This window comes from Ceratotherium simum, chromosome 1 (genome assembly GCF_057802395.1).
Source record: "Ceratotherium simum simum isolate JZ-2026a chromosome 1, ASM5780239v1, whole genome shotgun sequence".
Lineage (NCBI taxonomy): Eukaryota > Metazoa > Chordata > Mammalia > Perissodactyla > Rhinocerotidae > Ceratotherium > Ceratotherium simum.
The window spans coordinates 53,596,346-53,618,302 of NC_141900.1; the positions used below are offsets into that span (position 1 = coordinate 53,596,346).

The 21,957-nt window shown below is 35.6% G+C and overlaps 1 protein-coding gene across 1 annotated transcript in view; it reads left to right on the forward strand.

Annotated features, from left to right (window-relative positions):
* The window catches only part of ITGB8 (integrin subunit beta 8), an 83,446-nt gene that overhangs the window by 30,901 nt on the left and 30,588 nt on the right, over window positions 1-21,957 (forward strand). The window contains exons 2-6 of the mRNA XM_004418939.3: window positions 600-685; window positions 6,501-6,672; window positions 15,101-15,347; window positions 16,743-16,908; window positions 17,505-17,663. Of these exons, the coding sequence (XP_004418996.1) occupies window positions 600-685; window positions 6,501-6,672; window positions 15,101-15,347; window positions 16,743-16,908; window positions 17,505-17,663 (830 nt within the window). The remainder of the gene's footprint in view (window positions 1-599; window positions 686-6,500; window positions 6,673-15,100; window positions 15,348-16,742; window positions 16,909-17,504; window positions 17,664-21,957) is intronic.

The window sequence follows — 21,957 nt, forward strand, 5'->3', positions numbered from 1 at the left end:
TAACTAAAACAACTCATTCATTTTAACCACTTTATTTCTAAAATACTAAATCATGCCATTATATCTGGTTCTGATATCCTTCAAGCCAAAATAATCAATATTAACACAATCAGAATTCCCAAGTTAATTACTCTGTATCCATTAAGATTATTTCTCAGAAACTTCATTCACTATGACTCCACATGGATTTACATGTTGAGATTGGGTCTGTATGTGATTATTTTTACAGGAAAAATTCTAGATCCAAAAATGCCTCACTGATTCAGATAATATGAAATGCAGTGAAACTTTAGCACGCTAAAAAATTTGAAAGATCCTCTACTATTGCAGCAGAATTCAAGCCAAACCCCAAAACCTAACTAAAATCACATTTTTATCACTCTCCTTTTCCCCAACCTTATAAAACCAAATAATAACTCTCCAGGAAATGCAGTGAGTGGGTTTAACTCTTCCCAGTGAAATTATATATATTTTGATGTCCTGTACTTAAAACTATTGGTCAGCTTATTTCAGTTTTAAAAATACATTTTCATCTAGAATTGTATGTATTTCCTAACATGAGAGTGAACCATAACACCTCGTTTTCTCTTCCATTACAGAAGACAATAGATGTACATCTTCGAATGCAGCGTCCTGCACCAAGTGCCTTGCACTGGGTCCGGAATGTGGATGGTGTGCTCAAGAGGTATGCCTTTTTGTTCGTTCATTCTTTCTTTTTTTGCTCTTGTCTCTTTTCCTCACAGTTGACCTTCTCTCTAGCTTGATTTCATTGCCCTAATATTCTATGCCTTGAGGGTACATCAGGAAAAACAAAGATACTGCTGAACATCAGGAAAATTTTATTTGGTTTTATGTTTGGAAACAGCATATCTGGCTGAATATAAAATAAAGTATAACCTTTTTATTAGGAAAATTATGGTAATTTTGAAATGAAGTGCAAACCATTTTATGTTTTCCATCTGTTCTATAGAGAAAATTGGCAAACACAGTCACTTTTGATAGGTCAGTAGGCTTCGTGTGAAATTCTTGCTGCAGCTTGGGGCATTGGGTTATATATCCAAGTTGGATAGTTGTCTTGTACTTGCTTATTAACGAAAAGCAAGCTAATTTATTGGTCTGTTTAATTTGTTTTTATTTGAAATACTGGAGATAAGTGATTTACTCCATTTCATAACATTGTATATCAATTTGTTGGTTACTTATGGAAAATGGGATGGTTTTCTTTTGACATGTGACCCTGTTCATGCAATACTGTATACATTTAAATTCTGTGGAATGGAAAATAATTCAGAAAATGTTTATTGTTCAAAATTGGTGTTTTTATATTCTAAGAGAAACATATCCCAATAACAACTTTTTAGTGAAATAATTATGCATTTCTTCTTTCTTGGCTCTAATGTTGTTTTGTGTTTTTTTCTTTTGTTGGTAATTTTCAATCAGAACTACCTTATATAATAAATTGCAATGAAGAGGCTCTTTGCTAACTTGGGGTTTATTTTATGAAATTGCCTAGGTAATTTTACATTTATTTATGTAGCTCCTGGGAAGTGGAACAAATAGATCTTTAATAGTCTTTTGCTTGACATGAAGAGAAATCTCTAGCTTTTGCCTCCTCTGATTTAACTCAAAAACTGCACCTACCATCATCTTTCCAACCTCTCCTGTTACTGCTTGCCCTTATGCATCCCCAGGGGGAAAAAGAAAGGTGAAAAGTAGCAAAGGATGGTGGATATTACTTTCTTCTATGAAGCAAGTCAGGAAGGAGGCAGGAGAGGGGTTCATGAAATAGTAGCCATGTCTGAAAATTAAGCATCCCTCCTATTGACAGACTGGAGGCTTCCTGGGTATACTCTGAGCTTTACCAGTGATAAAATCAGATGTCATTCAAAACTAGGCATTGCTTCACCAGAACCCATGGAGACAGAGAGGACAATTCCAGAGTTTCTGGGACCAATCCTATCACTTCCTATGAGCCAAGTGACCAGACAGAATTCACTCTATTCTCTGAGTCTCCCTTTCTTCATCTCTATAACCTTGAGTTTGGAGTTTACTTCCAGGTTATTCTCTGTCAAGAATGTTTCATGGCTTCATATTTCTTGACCCTAACTCAATACTTCCTTTTAGATTTTTCCTGCACCACTAAGAAAGATACTTAGAGTTGTGAAGTTTGTGCCAACTTGACATCAACTGCCTGAGAACTTTAGTGAGTGTAGTTAGGATGAATTTTCAAAAGGTGGTTCAGAAAACCAGTTGTCAGCTAAATGCAACATGCCAGCCATATAGAATGTCAGGTTCCAGAGAGACCCTTTCTCCATCTCACACCTCTGCTAGCACTTAAAATCTGGAGAGTCACAGTTATGGGTAGTAATGTCAGTCCTGCCACGGAAGGAGGGATTTTGAGTATTCAGAGGAATGGGTGGTCAAATGGAGGAAGGTAAGCCAAGTGGGAAAGGTGGCGTGGCTGTCAGAGCAGAGAAGGCAAACCTGTGTCTGCTGTTGGTCAGATCCTCAGAAGAGGATCTCAGAAAACATTTAGAAATGACTCAGTTGTTCATGTCCCAAAATATACTTCTATGTAGTGCAGGCTGGTCTAATTTATGTGTTGAAAAAGCAGGCTCTGAAATGAGATCAACTTGGATTCAAATCCCAGTCCCATCAGTTTCTAACTGTACAAACTTGGACATGTTAACCTACTCACTCTGAACCTCAGTTTTCCCCAGCTCTAAAATGGAAATAATAACTGTACCCTTGACACACTGTTGTCAAAATTAAATGAAACAGTATGTGGGAAGCATTTGGCATACAGGCATCGCTTAAGAAATCAGAGTTGTTACCATAAGAACTTCTGTGAGACTCTAGAGCAATTCACTCAGGCTTAGCAAACGAAGAGAATTGCCTGTGTTACAAACACAAACTCAGGGGAAGCAACCAGTGTTAGGACTCAGCCACTAGCCACATCATTAACAGAAGGAGCTGTCCACTCCCTACAGGCTGACCTGACATCATGGAGAGGAAGAATGTAATGGTTAATTTTGAAAGATCGCCCACCATTTAGGCACAGGCAACAGATGTCTTTTATTTCTCAACCAGTAAGGGTGGAGGGACAAGGAAGAAAGATGCAGTTTTTCTCTGTTTGTGATTAGGAGAGATAAACAGTAACAAATTAAGCCTGGTTTGTATAATTTTCAAAGCTGGTCAAAAGTGAAAGATCACTGGAAAATTTACCCAGAATATACTCAGTTTGCCTAGAATCTTGTGTAGCATGTTAATCTGCCATTCTATATATTTTGCCTTCTCTTTCTCTCTGTGCTACGTAAAAGTAATTGGAAAATATTTAGAATACACAGAATCTTATCAATATTACCTAGTTTAATGCCTCATGTTCCTTTTTAAGATATGTGAAAGACTTGGCAAGTTTTGAACACTTCTTTTCCTCTCCTGCCTGATGTGTCAGGTATAGGTTGTGACTGCATAGCCAGAAGTTAAAAGGGCAGACTTGGAGCATAATTATACTAAAATATGATACGAAGAGCATTGACTATCAAAAGGAAGATGATAGGATTCTTTCATTTCTGTGCCAATTGCCATGTTTGGAGGTCAGGAAGACTCAGAAATGAGTAGGAGAAAAAAACTTTTCTTATTTATATCCCCAGATTTTTCATTAAATGAAAGTAACAACTGATGAAAAGCCAATCAAGGTAACTTCATCCTGGGCTTTTCGTTCTCAAATAGGTTTCAGATGCAGACAGTTGGAGTATGAGTTTGCTTGAGTATTTCTTGAAGAAAAAGTAAAACATAAGAATTAGAAGAAATTAAAATGACACAAAACACTAAGAATTAAAAGCGTGTGGTTTCAAATTCTTTTCTTTTATACAAAGTGGAAAGTAGGCCACAGTGGGTAGGGGCAGCATTCCATTCTTTATTGTGATGCCACGGTCTTTTCTTCCCTTTTCAAACCTAATTGTCAAATTGGCAGTGTTTTTCTAATTTAGCTTTTACAGTGGAGTAAAAACAGCCACGCTGATTCAGACATTGCAAAATAATTGAGACTATTTTGTCTATTTCAGCGAAATGATTTGACATTTAAAGGTCAAGTGGCATAGCTTGATGTATAGTTGCAGTGGATTAACCACTCTCCCTTCTTTTCCATTCTGTATATAAAAATAACAAAATCCCTGGCTGAAAAGAAAAATCAGAGTTATTTGTACTTTATTTCCTTTCCTGACTTGAAGTCTTCGAGTTTTTACATCTGTAAAATGCCTGTGGCCCTTGGTCTGTGGCCTGCCATGTGAGGCAGGAGTGAGCGCACACGTACCAAGCCCCATGCACCCTCATAGTCCCCAGGCTCCAGGACAGGTGGGATGCCCGCATCTAGCCTAAGGCTTTCTGAAGGAAAGTGACACATACGATAGCAGTATTTACCACCTTTCTCTGAGGAACTCCAAGTTGTTTATATACTAAATCTCGCACTTAGTACCTCTAAGTTTTACCAATAGACAGGATAAATTTGGATATAAAAAATTAAAGCTTTGAACGTCTTAAACTTCAGGCTAAAATCTAGGTGTATGGTCAATAGCAAAGCAAACTGAATTTTTCTATTCCCATGAAGTCATCTGCCAAATGATTCCTCGAAATCTTGATTGAGAAGGACATATTCTCTTTTGTCTTTTAATTATATTTATACTACAAATGTGCTCCACACTCTAATTCAGGATCAATACTATAACGGGTCACATAGTAAGATTTTTTAAGTTTTGTGGGCCATATACTGTCTATTGCACATTCTTCTTTTTTGTTATTTTATAGCATTTTAAAAATGTAAAAAGAAGGACTGGCCCTGTGGCGTAGCGGTTGAGTGCGCGTGCTCTGCTTCGGCGGCCCAGGGTTCACAGGTTGGGATCTGGGGCACGCACTGATGCACCGCTTGTCAAGCCATGCTGTGGCAGCGTCCCATATAAAGTAGAGGAAGATGGGCATGGGTATTAGCCCAGGGCCGATCTTCCTCAGCAAAAAGAGGAGGATTGGCATTGGATATTAGCTCAGGGCTAATCTCCCTCACAGAAAAAAAAAAGGAAAAAGCTTTAGCATTCAAGCCATACATAAACAGGCCATGGGTTGTCCCACTGTCCCTAGTTTTCCAACCCTTATTCTAAATAGAGAGAAGAATTAAATTAAAATCCTGTATGAATGTTTTTATATTGCCTATCAGCACCATCCCATCTAATTACTCACCAGTGCCAAGGGTGTCTCTGTTCATAATTAGTGATCTCTTTTTCAACTAATATTAAACTTGATAATCTCCTTTCTCCATAATCCTATGACATTCTGTGCTTCCCCTAAATTTAATGCCCATGATAATTACATTTACTTGCTTAATGGCTGAATTCACTGATGGTCTGTTGACTCTTTGATGACCAGGACTCTATCTGTCTTGTTCCATTCTCTATCCTCAGCACCTAACAAATAACTGTCCCTGAGTAAGTATTCAATCAGCCTTCTTTGATTGAATGATTAATTGATTGGAAACCCAATTCTCTGAATCAGCTGAACTAAAGGAGGAATGACTGAATGCCAGATCAAAATAGCCACTGCCAGGAAGATCACTGAGCAAATATCCAACAAATGTGTAAGCAAATATCTCCAATAATTCAGGCCAACATTATATATAATAAAACATATTTCTATACTTTTCAGTATATTTCCTGTTCATAGGAAAAAACCTGAATAGTTACACAAAAATAAAAATATCAATTTTTTCTCAGTCAGAATAAATTAAATTTTAAGCTTGCTCTGTTATTCCAAGTTTATTGGATGGCTATTGGATAACCATCAAGTAACCAATGCTGAATGGTAATGAAAGTTCTAGATTCAGTTGCAAAATCAGGAGAATCTGAGCTGCGATCTTCCATCTCCCAGCCTCATTATGAGCAACTTCTTTGGTTTATTGAATTACTTACAGGCTGTTTGTGTGTTATAAGTTGGAGGATTTTATAGTCTAATGAATGTAGATTTCCAATTCATTCTTTTATGAATTTTCAGTACCTAATTAGGCATGTGATTTCTGAGGACTTGCTCTCATATTCCAAAAATAATAGTATATAATAAACATACCAGTTGGGTTCTTTGAGAACTGAGGCTTACATTTGGAACCACTGAATGGTCTATTTTGGCTAATTTTCTTTTGGAGCAGTCTTCCCAAAGTAAAATATTTAGAAAGAATTAATTTTACAGTGATCAGTTAATAATACCTAAAGTACTTGATTTAAATCTTCTCTTTAATATTCATTTTCTTCTTTTTAAATAAGATTTAGAAATTAAAGCTTTATTTAAGACAAATTTGCCAGTACTCTTATTGGAAACATGCAGCTATTCTGAAGAGTTGCATAACTTGTACAATATCTGAAGATGGCTCCTTTGCAATATTTGTTATGCGGTTTTCTTTGGTTATAATTGAGATGATATGCACTTAAAACGTCAGTGATTTTCCTTCTTTTAAACAGGATTTCATTTCAGGTGGATCAAGGAGTGAACGTTGTGATAGTGTTTCCAATTTGATAAGCAAGGGCTGCTCAGTTGATTCAATAGAATACCCATCTGTGCATGTAATACCAAGTGAAAATGAAATTAATACCCAGGTGACACCAGGAGACGTGTTGATCCAGCTGCGTCCAGGTTTGGTGATTTTCAAATAAATCTATGATGATTCTTAATTTGAAATTACATTTAATTTTATTTGCTCATATTTAATATTTTGTGACAGGCAGTATTGTTGTAGTTGAAATAACAGCGGGCTCAGCTTCAAGAAATCAGAATTCTAGTCTTTATTGTGCCTATAGCTAGCTAGCTGTGTGGCCTCAGACACTCTTTGCAAACCTGATCACACTGTATTATGATTATTTGTTTCCAGACTTGATCCCATTGTAGTGCAATTGTGTTCCTACTCCACTGCCAGTTCTGGAAGAAAGAGAACATGTTTTATTCCACTCTGTTTCTCCAATGCCTAGCAGAGTCCTGCATGTAGTAAGCACTTCATAAGTATTTGTTGAATTTATTAGTTGTTAATTAGTTAGAGATGTGAATTAGCTTAAGCTAAGTCCTCAGAGCCATTGTGATAAACTTTTAAACACAAAACTACAATTCATAATTGTCATAATTAACTTGAGCTGCTTTGTGATGGGCCCTGAGATTAACAGACATTTTTCCTCCTATACTTCTCTTGTATTTGCCCTTCCATCACATTGTATTCCACAGTTTGGCACTATATGCTACATATAGTAGGCCACTGGAAATTACTCATTTTCCTCCAGTGCTAGAGAATCCCAGTGTACAAACTACATAGGGCCAGATAAGTTCAGGTACACAGGTATGCATCACTCAGATGCATTTAGTTTTAAGAGGTACGCAATTGCCTTCAAGCCTTCATTTTTTCATTCTGGGTGGTCTTGTCCTGTCATTAAATTTTTAAATAACCATTACTGATACATGACCTTCCTATTCCAAAGCTGAGCTATTTCTTCCAGACTCTTGGATTACCAGAAAAACAAAGTCCATTTCTTTCTTGGCCCTAGGCATACTCCCAGCTTCCAATTAAAACTGTGCTCTTCACCATATAAATAATTATACAGCCCAGTATGGACATATATCAGCAACAGTTGGAAATGGATACACAAAGATGAAAGTAATTAGGTTGGTAAGATTATGGCACTTGCCATCTTCTATTGCTGCCATAACAAAATACCATATACTAGGTGGCTTAAACAGCAGCAATTTATTTTCTCACAGTTCTGGAGGCTATGAAATCTGAGATCAAGGTCCTGGCTGATTCTGATTAGGTTCCTGGAGAGGGAGAGAAAGTGACAGAGAGAGAGTGTGTGTGAGAGAGCGTGCATGAGCGCTCTGGTGTTTCTTCTTAGAAGGGCACTAATCCCATCATGAGGGCCCCACCCTCATGATCTCATCTAAATCTAATTATCTCCCAAAGGCCCCCATCTCCAAACACTATTATATTGTAGGTTGGAGCTTCAACATATAAATTTGGGGAGACACAATTCAGTCCATAGCACTTGATATATAAAGTAATATTTTCAAAGGCAGTGGAATATTTTTAAAAATTGATCCTATTTTAGACAAGAAAACTGAATTCCAAAAAGTGAAACTGTTTTCATAGGCCAACATCTCTGAGCACTGTGCAATAAAATTTGAAATCACTACAAGAAGATAAACAAATATTAAATAAGAGAGAAACTAAGAAAATCTTCTCCTAAACAAATTCTATCTCCAAGAATAAATCAAAACTCTAGTCATAGACTATTTAATAACAGCAATAATAACAACAACAACACAAACAAAGTGTATGAGATGTGACTGAAATTGCTCTCAGAAATATTAAAAACTGCAAATGCTTTTATTATTAAAGAAGAATGGACAAAAATTAACTAAGCATACAAATAAAGATATAGAAACAACAAAAACAAAATAACCATAAGAAAAACAAGAGGAAGGAATTTATAAGTTAAGAAAAAACAAAATTAATGAAATGCAAAATAGAAATAAAAAAGTAAAATAAATGTATAAATCCAAGAGCTGGTTCTTTGTAAAGCCCAATAAAATAGATAAATTGTTGGCAAAGCTAATTAAGAAAAGAGGACAAAAGCAAATAACCTAACTATATAGACGATACCCAGAGAAACAAACATTGGAAAAAAAGACTAAGAAAATATTAAGCACAAAAACCTGTAGTAAATGTGTAAATCTTGATAATATAGGTAGTTTCGTAGGAAACTATATATGACTAAAATTGATTCAAGAAGAGGTAGAACCCTAAGAAGCCTAATAAAGATATAAATTAAGAAAATTATAAAAGAAACACCCCCTAAAGACATTAGGTCTAAATGTTTTCATGAGAAGAAATGATTTCATGTTTGCCCAAACATTCAAGGAACACATTATCCCAGTACTACATAAACTCTTCCATAGTTTTAGAGAAGGCCTAGAAGCTACTCAATTTTTACAAGGTTAGCATAACCCTAGTATCAAATCCTTAATAGCATTTTAGGAAATTAAATTAAACTGCATGTGATAATAAGAACAATACCACCATACAAGTAGATTTAACCTAGAAAACCCAGAGTACTTGATTATTTTGAAATTAATGTATTTTTATTATCTCAGTTTGCCAAAAGGAGAAAAAAGATATGATTATCTCAATAGATCCTGAAAAATCATACAATGAAATTTAGTGTCCATTCCTGCCAAAACCAAAATTGAAGTACATTTCCTTAATATATGTTAAAATCCTTCTGGAAGTTTTACATAAAAGCAATTAGACGAGAAAACTGAATATGATTATAAACATTCTGAAAAGATAAAGCAAAATTATCATTATATGTCTACCTTGAAAATCCAAACAAATCAACTAAAACTATTAAAATTAAAAATAAAAAAATTGGCAGGTTGTTTTTTTAAATTTCCTATATATTATTAAATATAATGAAAAAAGGGATCAATTCAAAGCAGCAACCTAAAATGTAACCTGTCTAGGGATAAACTTTTTAAAAAAGGTGTAGGATCTATTGTGATACCTAAAAGAAGATAAGAATAAATGCAGAAGAATTTTATGTTCCTGAATAGGAAGATAATATAACAATAACAGTTTTCTATAAACATATTCTATAAAAGTAACAAAATCCAAATGAATCGATAAATGTAAGACAATCCCAATCAAATTTGAATGCAATTTTTTTAAACAAATCTTCAGTGATACTCATTATGCATGTATATAACAGCATATTTATTTGGGATACATTCCTAGAAATAGATTTATTAGGTCAAGTATATGTAAATTTATTTCTGTTTTTAATATATATTGTCAGATTGTTCACAAAAAAGAGTCAACTTTGCCTGTTCTCATTGTTTTTAATCTCTTCAGTTTAAGTATAACTAGTCCATTAGCTGTTCTCTTTTGCCTCTTTCCTAGTACTAGAAATCTTGAACATTTTTCCTAAGCTTTCCTATGCCAGCTTTGGGGTTAATATATAGAGCTATATTTTTACCAACTCCAGATATATAGAAACATCACTCCTCATGATGTAAAAGTCCTTACCACCATGACACATATTAGAGTAAAGGATTTAATATAATGCATTTCTAAGTGTAAAATGCATTTATCCCCTAATATTGAATTTTATTTATTTGATTTATTTATAGCTAATCACTTTATTCTTATCTGATAAAAATTTATTACCTTCAATGTAGCATCTATTAAAATTTTTTTAAATTTTTCATGGATATTTCTATTATATCATATACCAACTAAATTTTTAAAAGAATGTTGGTAGGACTATATAAAATACATATAATCGAATCTTTAAAATGAGATTTAAAAAATGACATTTTCTTTTACTTTTCAGTTCTTAAACTATTCCTTTTTTCTTATTTTTACCTATCAATTTTAAGGAAAAATAATAACAGAAATAGGCTACTGATCCTTGTTCATGTTCCCTAAGAACATTGAAATGAAATCTTTAGGAAGGTAGGAGAAAGAAGGGAATTCTCTAATTCTGCTTCAGAAGTAATGCAATGTATAATCTATACTTCAAAATTCAAGAAAATTTTTTGAACTTGATTCATTTTAACACCGTAAAGAAAAAAGGACTTTAATGTAGCTTAATTTAAAATGTAAGATTTTTCAGCTATTCTTCCTACATTCAAAATTTTTTTCAAAAAACATAAACATGTAGAAATCATGCATTTTTCTTTCCCCTCACCCCCCTGGCACATATCCTCCATTTTATCCCCCACAGAAATTCAGCAATGTGCTGGATTTAGTCTGTACCTTGCTGTTTCAAACCAGTTTCATTCTTGCGCTTTCTCCTTCCCTTGCCCAAGTCAAACGAACAGAAATTGGCTGCTCTTTGTTCCTGCTACGGTTTTGCACATTTTCTTATGGTTTTTCAGTTTCATCTTATTCAGAACCCTTTTTAGTTATCTTTTCTTTTTTTTTTTTTAATTTTATTTATTTATTTTTCCCCCCAAAGCCCCAGTAGATAGTTTATGTCATAGATGCACATCCTTCTAGTTGCTGTACGTGGGACGCGGCCTCAGCATGGCCGGAGAAGCTGTGCGTCTGTGCGCGCCCGGGATCTGAACCCGGGCTGCCAGCAGCGGAGCGCGCGCACTTAACCGCTAAGCCACGGGGCCGGCCCTAGTTATCTTTTCTTAATATCCGGTCATGTTCATTGCAGCCAGTTCTTCAGAGATGCTCACACCATTATTTTAGTGATTTAAAACTCATTCTAACAGCTTTTAATTCTTTGGGCTATTCAAACCAATACTGGCAATAGCTCTAAGTAGGTCTCAACTTGCCTCCAAGTCCTCTTTCTTATTCTATGTCACAGACTCACTTCTTCCCTTTGAAGTTAATTGAAGGGAATAAGGATCTGAGCCTTAGGAATCTCAAAAGGTATGGGGATAAAGCTTTCCTGGAGATAATATAAGTGGTGACAAACATTTTGGGGCCAGATGATACTCTTTTCCTACTAAAGAGAGAAACTATTTAAGTTCTCCCTAAATTGTGGGAAAGAAGGCATAGATATTAGCTTCTTACTGTGATAAATATGTGGGCCTTTTGAAATGCTGTATCAAAATATGCTTCAAATATACTTTAAAGAATATTTTTGAGTGGCTATGCATGTACCAAACTCAGAGGCTTCAGAGATGAATAAACAGCTCTTACCCTAATATTGCTTAGAATCTAGTAAGAGTAATGGTAATAATTACTAACATCTACATATTTACTGTGTACCAAGTACCATGGTAAATATTTTACATAGATTACCTCACTTAGTAGTTCTTAGCCATTAAAAGAATCCACCTCTGCATAGCTCCTCTCTCAGAGTAGCATTTAAGACATAGCTGCTTGCATTGATAAGCTCACAATGGTGATAGCCACAAATATTGTCTTATTTTTAGATATTTCTTTCTCATCCAATATATTCAAAGCCTCTTTAATGTCATCTGCCCTTTGAGCCCTGTGTTGATGGCACCCCAGTATGAACTGAATGGGGATTTTATCTAGGGACACAGTATCCATGTTCCCATGAAAAGGTATTTCTGCTACCTCCAAAAGGAGGTTTCTCCCTCATATATAATTATCCAATTCAAAGCCAATTTGAGAGCATATTGTAGGGATTGTCTCAAGCTCATGGGCAAAACATGGTAACCTAAGCTTGGTCCCTTGAGTTTCCTTCTTAACAAGCAGAGTGGGGTTCGGGGTTAGCCTATCTAGGGCTGCCTACCTGGAGCTAACTACTTAAAGCTAGAACCTTACAGGAAACTCAAGTGCCTTGCAGTTTAAAAGTAGTGATTATCGTTCTCTCCGGCAGTGACTAAAAGACCTGTGTGTGGAAAGATTCTTTTCTCCTTTATTGAAAACTTGTCTTACTGAGGCATCAGCCCACACTGAGGTCTTCAACTGACCCAGGTACATATGCTAATGCAGCATCTATATAATCCAAAATCAAGCTACAGCAGCCTATACCCTCCAACTATGATCATTTGGCAAAGCTTCCTTACAGCCCTCTTCTTTGCTGAGGCCGGTGAGACAAGGATTTGCTTGCTGGGTCATGAGCAGCAGGTGTGTGCTGAAAGCCCCGGTGTGGTTAGCATTTGGTTGGACTTCCCTGAATAGCTTAGGCCTCCAAGGACTGTGCTTTTGTTGACGCTACACAGACTCTGCCTGTTGGCTGAAGTAACCAACCAACAATATAACAACCTGATAACACACTGAATATCTGGTGCATTTTGCACTTACTCTGTAAAAACAGACAGCTGTTCATCTTTAGACAGAGCCACCATAAACTACAATGATCCATCTAGATGAAAATACAAGGTAGCCAGTGCCTAAGGCCTTCAGCCATATGCCTAAGTCAACAGTTAAAAAACAACTACACAATTTGTAAAAAAGTTTTTTTAAATGCTGAACCACACATTAAAGTTCAAGTTCCTCCACATAAACACACTCCCCAACTATGCTGCATTTCTATTTCTCATTGACACAGCCCTGTCTACCAGATTCTATCATTCTCTTGAATTGCGCTTCTTTACCCCACTTGCAGGACACTTCCACACGAGCAGGTTTTTTCACCAGATACTGGAAAAGCAGAGCTGAATATATGCTCTCTGGAGACAGCCCAGCTCCTCAAGGGAAGGAGTGAGAGAGTTGGCTGGGTGGGCTACTCATGCTCAATTTCTCCTCCCAAACTCTTGGGCCAAAAAAGTAGGAGTGTTACAGTAAAGGGATATGCACATAAAGGCAAATTAGGAATGAGTAAATAGCCTCCTTCTACCATAATTATTATTATAATATACCAGAAAAACCATACTATTTTTAATACATTTACTAATTTGGCTGAAAAACATCTGACCTGTGAACTAATTTAAAATAAAACATTGCTAATTTTAAGCACATTAAGACTGAAAATATATGTATGGTGCTGGCCCGGTGGTGTAGTGGTTAAGCTCACGCGTACCACTTCAGTGGCCCAGGGTTCGCTGGTTCGGATCCTAGGTGCAGACCTACTTACCGTTCATCAAGCCATGCTGAGGCGGCCTCCCCCATAGAAGAGCTACATTTCTACAACTATGATATACACCTATGTACTGGGGCTTTGGGGAGAAAAAAGAAAAAAAAAAGAGAAAGATGGGCAACAGATGTTAGTGCAGGGCTAATCATCCTCAAAAAAAAAAAAGACTGAAAATATAATTTGATAAATTAGAGGATTCCTTAAATACGTAGATCAGGCTACCAATTATATATAGAAATTGGTGTTTATTAAAAAAATGTGTTTCCACTCAAAATATTCTCTGTAGACAAATAATTAATGACTTACAAAGCATTTGCTTTATTGTTTAAAAAAGTAAAATTCATGAATTGCCTGTATTTAAATTGATGACTTTTCGCCATATACTTTAAAAAATTAAATACAGAACTACCATCTCTGAAGGGTGCCATATCCTCATATACAGGGATACAGATCCTTGTATCAAATGAGAATGGACAGTGAACTAAATAAAACTGTCTTGCAGACAGTTGTCCTTGGAAGCCTCCCACAGTCCTCCTTGTGGTGACCCTCTCTTCTCATCCAGTTCCTTTGCCTCTGTGATCCCTCTTCAATATATGTTTGTCAGGCACCCACTATGTTGGACACATTGCCCAGGTCCACAATGTGGCACTGCTAGGTACCATTCTTTAGACCACTGTCTCATTCTTTCTTACAACTAACTGTTTGGAAGAAGCTTATCAAATAATTTATGATGAGGTGCTAATTATTTTGAGTAGCTTAATGTACTTCTCAGTACCAGAGTTTTCACATCTCATATGTAAATATGCCTTAACCCAAAAGAATAAATTTATATTGGCATCCAATGAGGGGTAATTTTTTAAGATACCTTTCTGGTTTTCTTCAAACCTGAAAGCCACCTTCAAGTAAACACAGCCAGGGCCGGCTCCGTGGCTTAGCGGTTAAGTGTGCACACTCTGATGCTGGCGGCCTGGGTTCGGATCCCGGGAGCGCCCCGAGGCACCACTTCTCCATCCAACGTGAGGCCGAGTCCCACGTACAGCAACTAGAAGGATGTGAACCTATGACATACGGCTATCTACTGGGGCTTTGGGGGGAAAAAACTGAATAAATAAAATCTTTAAAAAAAAAAAAAAAAAAAAAAAGTAAACACAGCCACCTACTCTGTCTTGAGGTAGAATGCTACTTGCTGTTTTGTGCTGTATTTTTCAAGATACTAGAAATACAGGTTCATATGGTGACAAATATATTCTCCATTACATTTACATTCAGCTGATTCATTTGTTATTATCTCTATCTGCCCTTTAGAAATGTGAGAAATGCATTGTAGAAGTTTCAGACTAATAAATTGGTATGGTTTTCAAATTGCCTTAAAATTATTCCAGAATATTCCTAACTTCATTCATTATGCACAAATTTGTGATAATTGTTCTATATCTAAAATGTGACTGACTTATTGACAGCTTATCCTGAGATATTTAAAATGAAGGCTACATCATATTTGTCTTTCTTTGAACTAGGAGCTGAAGCTAATTTTATGCTGAAAATTCATCCTCTGAAGAAATATCCTGTGGATCTTTATTATCTGGTCGATGTCTCAGCATCAATGCACAATAATATTGAAAAATTAAATTCCGTTGGAAATGATTTATCTAGAAAAATGGCATTTTTCTCCCGTGACTTTCGCCTTGGATTTGGCTCATATGTTGATAAAACAGTTTCACCGTACATTAGCATCCACCCGGAAAGGATTCATAATCAATGCAGGTATCTAGTGTTTGATGTGGTTTTCAGAATACTAAATGAATTTTTTTTCTTATAAAATCTCATTTTGTTTTGATATAAAGGACTTACTAAATTTTATATTTTTGTTTTATTAAATGAGAAATGAAAATATTTGGAGAGGAGGTATGTTCCTGTCTGAAAACTTCTGAGATTACCTGTAGCTGGGATTTTTTTAATATTTTTTCAAATACCATTCACTTAGTTTTTATCACAAAAAAAACACAAATAATATTAATAATTTTGAATAAACCTTCAATAATCGGGCTACCATGTGTATAAATACCTTTTTGAAAATTCTGTATTCCTCTTTGTGATTGCTCCAAATTTGTTGAATTAAAGTTTATCAAATTTAAAGTACTTATGCTGCCAGTACTGCAGCTGATCTTCCGTTACTGTGTTGTGTTACTGTGTTAATTATGTTGCTTATGATGTGACTTCAAAGAAAGCTCAGGTAGCACAGGGAGGGTAGGGCAGAAGACGAGAATACGCCTGCTAGAAAGAGCCTTTTTTCTTATCATTTTGGAAGTCTGATTCTACATAGCGTATGCCCCACTATGAAAGGAGAACTGACCTTCAAGACACAAGTTTCTCACACAATATTCTAATTAGCCTGTTGAATTTTCAGAGAAAAATAAATGTTCAGTTCTTCCTTAATAAAATATTTCATTTTAACATCTTCATTCCCACTTCCATAAATTGCCCAGATCACTTTATAGTACACACTCTCATCTACCAAAACAACTCTGCTCTCTGTTGTAGTGGAACAGGACTGACACATCTCCTCGTGGAGCTTCAGGCACCTTCTCCCTGAATGTAAATGCACTTGAGGAATAAGTCTCACTTTTGGGGACATCAAGGAATTCTTAAAACAATTTTAATGAATTCTGATTGTCCATCAATGATTCCATACCAAGCATCACTTAAAAAATTAGCACGTTTTAAAATATCTAACAATAGTATAATACTTTAACTAAATTTCTAAAAGCATTTCCCAAAAAGTGTTTCTCAGCTGTCCTGTGGTCAAATGTGATAGGAAATCACTGCAAATTGTTATCTCCTCTTAAAAATTAATAGTGCATATTAGCATAATAAAAGCCCTTAGGTGTCTTATATTAAAGAAACATGTTTAATCTTCTATATTTTTTGAACACCAAACCACTATATTCCTATTTCCTACTTGCAAAGAAATATTCACCAATACTGAAATTTCCTCTGATTTTATAAAGTACAGATTTTCTCTAATAAAATTTCCTTGGCCAAAAAAAAAAAAAAATGTATTCCCTTCTCACACCAACCACACAATTTTACTGTGAATAATATTTTGGATCTTTGGAAGCATAGCAAAATAGAATTTGCATTTCTTCTTTTCCCATCTAGTGACTACAATTTAGACTGTATGCCTCCCCATGGATACATCCATGTGCTGTCTTTGACGGAGAACATCACTGAGTTTGAAAAAGCAGTACACAGACAGAAGATCTCTGGAAATATAGATACACCTGAAGGAGGTTTTGATGCCATGCTTCAGGCAGCTGTCTGTGAGGTAAGAAGTTGCACATTATTGAGTGTTTGCTCAGATGCAAATCCTCCAAGAATTTAGGATTTTTCTTTTCTCTTTGATTTATGGAGTGAAAATATAGATAGAAGAATACATTCTTCTCCTATCTCTTATCTGTCACCAATGTTATTCATTTTGGTATGTGTTCAAGACAGAGGGGCTAAATTGAGAAAGGGTTATAAATAGGAAAAGATAAAAGGGAAAAAATAACTTATGCACTTGGAAAATCCTTTCCAAAAGGGCGGCTCTTTTCACTCACCACTCTCCAAGGAAGAACCAGAAATAGCCTGTTATCCTACTCACATCATGTTGCGCGCTCTGCACTTCATAAACCTGGCTTGTTCTTCCTCTAGGGGAACATTAGAAGTCTCTAGCCAGGAGCTTGTGTGGTCAAATGACTATGGTAAAATAAAGGATATACAAATAAAAGTTAATGCTATTTATGAGACAGCACTGTATTTATGCACATCATTCTAGCCTGACTTAATGTTTGTTAACTTGAACTTAATGTTTACTTGAGATGAAGACCACAGTACAGATCTATGCTATTGTACAAGGTCTAATTACATGTTTATTTTAAGAGTCATATTGGATGGCGAAAAGAAGCTAAAAGATTGCTGCTGGTGATGACAGATCAGACATCTCATCTTGCTCTTGATAGCAAATTGGCAGGCATAGTGGTGCCAAATGACGGCAACTGCCACCTGAAAAACAACGTCTACGTCCGATCAACAAGCATGGTAATGCGGCAACAGCCTCTTAGTAGTTACGACTCTTTTGGTTAAAGTATAAGTTTAAATTGGCAATTCAGCTGTTCTTGTACCAAGAAATTATCTAAAGAAGAATGATACAGAGTCAGGATAAGCCATGAGAGAGAAGTTATGGAACAATGAAATCTATAAATGTTGATCAATAAAATATAAGGCTAAAATACTTTGACAACATCTAGTAGCTGACTCTCTGATGTGCTACAAATCACTGTATTATTTGTGAAAATAAAAGTGATACAAGAGCTTACTTTTTATGGAACTAAAGGACCTTAAAAAGAAAAAATATATCCCTTTGTTTTTATATAAATAAACTAGTTGGTGTCTAAAAATAATATTAAGAATTGGTAAGAAAAGTATATTTGGCCCAAGGAATCCTCATATTATAATAGGTAGAATCTAAATAGAGACTAGGAAAAAAATATTCTGTACCTCACTCCTTCCCTCTGAAGCTTATCTATATTTAGGGGCTCTTTTTTTAAATCAGTGGATATCTGGATTGCTTCCTGAGGGTTAGCTTTAGCTCTGAATCACATATTTAAATACAATCTCCCAGAACCATATCTTTCCCAGCATTAGCTATTCTACATGTGGAAACTCAACTGCACAAAGCATCATTTATTTCTGGCATTGACATCTATTTATACATCCATGTAAATATTAGAACAGAAGCTTCCAAACTTTCTCAATCTTGGTACCCTAGTGTCTCGGTAATTTTTTCCCCAGTGCCCCTAGACCAAAAGAAAAAAAAATACCTGACAGTTCTGTTTATAAAGTAGTTAGGTCCAAATATCTTAACTATTTATGTCCTACAAACTTAGTGGCCAGTTAAAAAAATAATACATATGAATCATAAAAAAAATAAGTATGTATGTATATTTGTGTGTATATATATATATTTGTATCATTCTTAGTTAATAACTTACTAATGGGAACTTCCCAAGCCTTGGAATCAGATTGGACATCACCACCCTCGTTTCCCGTTCTGTACTGATTTCACGCTGCCCAGCTTTGCAAAGATATGATGTCATCTAAAGGAACAAAGCCAAATGTAATCTTAAAATGGTGAAATACCTCTAGCTAGTAGTTCAAAGGTACCTGACAGATGCAAGTATCACTGTGTTTCCCTTGAAAATTTAAGATATTTCAAAGCACCCTGGTGAGTGTACTGCAGTGCTTCAAGGCACCTTATATACAATTTGGGAACTGCAATATAAAAAACCTATAAATTATGCTGAAATATGTGTGATTCCAGTGAGCAAAATTTAAATAGTTTAAATTTAGTTAATCTGGAACACTCTACCAGACTTACTGAAAGTTTAGAGGAGCAATTGTATTGACACATAAACCAAGTTCAACCCTTGGTTGGTTTAGTCTCTTGAAAGCAGCCTCAAAATTTAAAGATTTTAAAAGGTAACTAGAGTTTGAATTTAAAAATTCGAGATTTGGAGTTATTCCAGTATTGTCTTTCCCTTTGCTAATTCTCTTCTACTCAGCCACATTTCACTTTGGTAAACCCACCCACTTCAGTTTAGTCATTTCTTATCTTTCCTTCCTTCTATTTAACCTCTTTTAATCCGAGATAGAGTTCTGATTTATTTACTGAGTAGTGGAGGAGGAGACAAGAGGAATTATTCTATTGTGAGACAAGGAGGAGATTTTTTTTAAAGGAAAAATAATAATCACATTATCCTCAAATTGCATTGTATTATTCTTTTGAACTTTTTCCAAGTTACTGAAGTCCATATGAATACTCCATAACTGTATTTTAAAGGGTGCTGTTGCTCATCTAGGAAGGATTCCTTAAGGCAAAGAAATGCACTTATGATTTTAGACACATGCCATGCCATATAACCTCATGGAAATAAATTGTAATTCTGGTGGAATTTTAACACAGTGTTTGAGCTCTTTGATATCAGGAATTTGGACAGTCTATCATGAACTTCATTTGCCTTATTGAACATTGTTCTGTCTACTTAAAAGAATGACCCTTCCACATGTCACTGATGGAGCAGTATGTCTATTAATACCTTAGAAAAATACTTTTCTCTCATTTATGGCAGGTCTGTGTTTTAAGGGATCCTATTCCTAAGAATTCTCAGTGCCTTCATTTCCAAGGACACTGCCCTAAAACAAAAGAAGTTGAGCATTTTGATTGATCCCTTGACTATGCATTTATTTATACAAGATGTGCTGCTGCTCTGAAATCTCCTATATCCAAAGCTACTCAGAACTCGATTCTAAGCATATTTACCTGCTCATTTTAAAATGACCCCCATCCCCTCCTATTTGGCCATTTAATGGAATTTAGAAAGGTTTAAATTAGACAAGCAATCAAACACTTCACTTCCTGGCTTTCTCTCCAGCAGCCAATACCAGTAATGTTGAATGGTACCCGAGCTTCTTGCTTCAAGACTCTGGTTCTTTTATTTATAAAAGGAAATAACTGATAAAAGACCTTTTATATGTCTAAATTGCATGGACCAGAGTTCTACTGCTTGTACAGTAGCTATTTCATGAGGGTCAATGTGAATTCCAGAAGAATAACAACTACCATGTTTTGAGTATTTTTTTAACTGAAACCACAGTAGCAAACCCTACATACAGTATCAAATTTATCTTTACGACAACTCTGTAGGATAGTCATGATTATCCTTCTTTTACCTACAGAAAAACTGAGGGTGGAAGAAGTTATATAAGTTGACTGAGGACAGCCAACTAAAAAGTTAATAAATAGCAGAGCTGGGGCTCAATCCAGTTCAATCTTACATTAAAATCTGTATTCTTAACCACTTTGCTAGTGTCTTGAGAAAAGGAGAAGAACCAGAGCAATGAAATACTTGGTGTAATTTCTGCTCTAACTTTCTAGCTGTAGTCTTACTTATGGAAGACATAGAGCAGATAATTTGGCTTACATAAATTACAAAACAAGTTATAATTTAAAATAATTTATACTTACACATTGTTACATAGTTGTATGTGGCTGTTGGCAAATGATGTTATACTATTGAATAAATTACATTTTCCACTGCTTTTTCTCCAAGTGCTGGAATGAAAAACTTGAGTAATAATGTAGTTTTATAATTTATCCAGTAATAATGGCAGTTTAAAATATGGCACTCTTCTTAAAATGGTAGATGTTAGTATAAAAATTGTTAATGGTGTAGAAGATAAGTTATTAATACTGAGGGTCTGGAATTTCACCTTGTCTCCCCACCCGGCTCCTCCAGGGTGATTCCCAATCTTACTCAGAGCCCTCCTCACAATCATCCACCCCGCCCTTGGTGGAGGCCAAGAATAACACCAAGGTCTCCAGTAACAGTAAAAGGAGGCCAAGGAGCAAGTATTGGGAAGAGACACACAGGTCATGCAATGACCTCTTATTAACGGGATTTTCAAATGTCGCTATGACTCTCAGTCCTGGACGGAGAGATGCAAATAGGCAAGAGCCTACCATACTCCTAATTGCATTTAGTACCTTAAGTATAGTGTTTCTTTCTCTACTCAGCTTTTGTTTGCCTCATCATATTATGGTCAGTGATTCTTCACCCCTCCTATTATATAACCCCTCAGAATTCCCTTACTGCTGGCTTCACAGTTCATCCCCTCTCCTGCAGCCTCATCTGAATAGATTAGATGCTGAATTGATCACCATCTTAGAGGACTGGAGCTGAATTGCAGAAGGCGTGTTAGGCATTACTAAAGAGTTTTGCTTCTTTATTGGTAAAAACAGTCAAGATTCTGCTTCTGGCTGCTCATGCAATTTTGTGTAACACGTTCTTGACTTATAGTAAGCCATCTAGGAAGCTTTATTTTTACCATGTATCTCAACTATTTGGAATCATATTCAATTCTTCCAGAACTGCAGATGAAGAAAGGGAGCTCGAGAAGATACTTACTAGTTTAATCCATAACTTTGCTGAGTTAACAAACTTTCAAAAAGTTATTATATTTATTTGTGTTCCTTTTTTTTTCTGAAAGGGCTATTTCTGATATTTTCAAAGTCTGGGAGACTCATTTTAATTAATGCTGATATCAGACAGCATTCCATGTAAGGAGACAATTTTAACCTTTTAGTAAAGAAACCTGTTAATTATTTTTGCTGCTCTGTGACCAAGAAATAGTCTCTTCAACTTCAGAAAGTGTTAAATGTTCTCTTTTTCTGCTTGTCAGCTTCTTTGTCCCAGACACATACTAATAAAAACGCTAATTCATCGAGCACTTACTTTGTGCTGGGCACCGTGCTGAGCATATTGCTTATGTTATC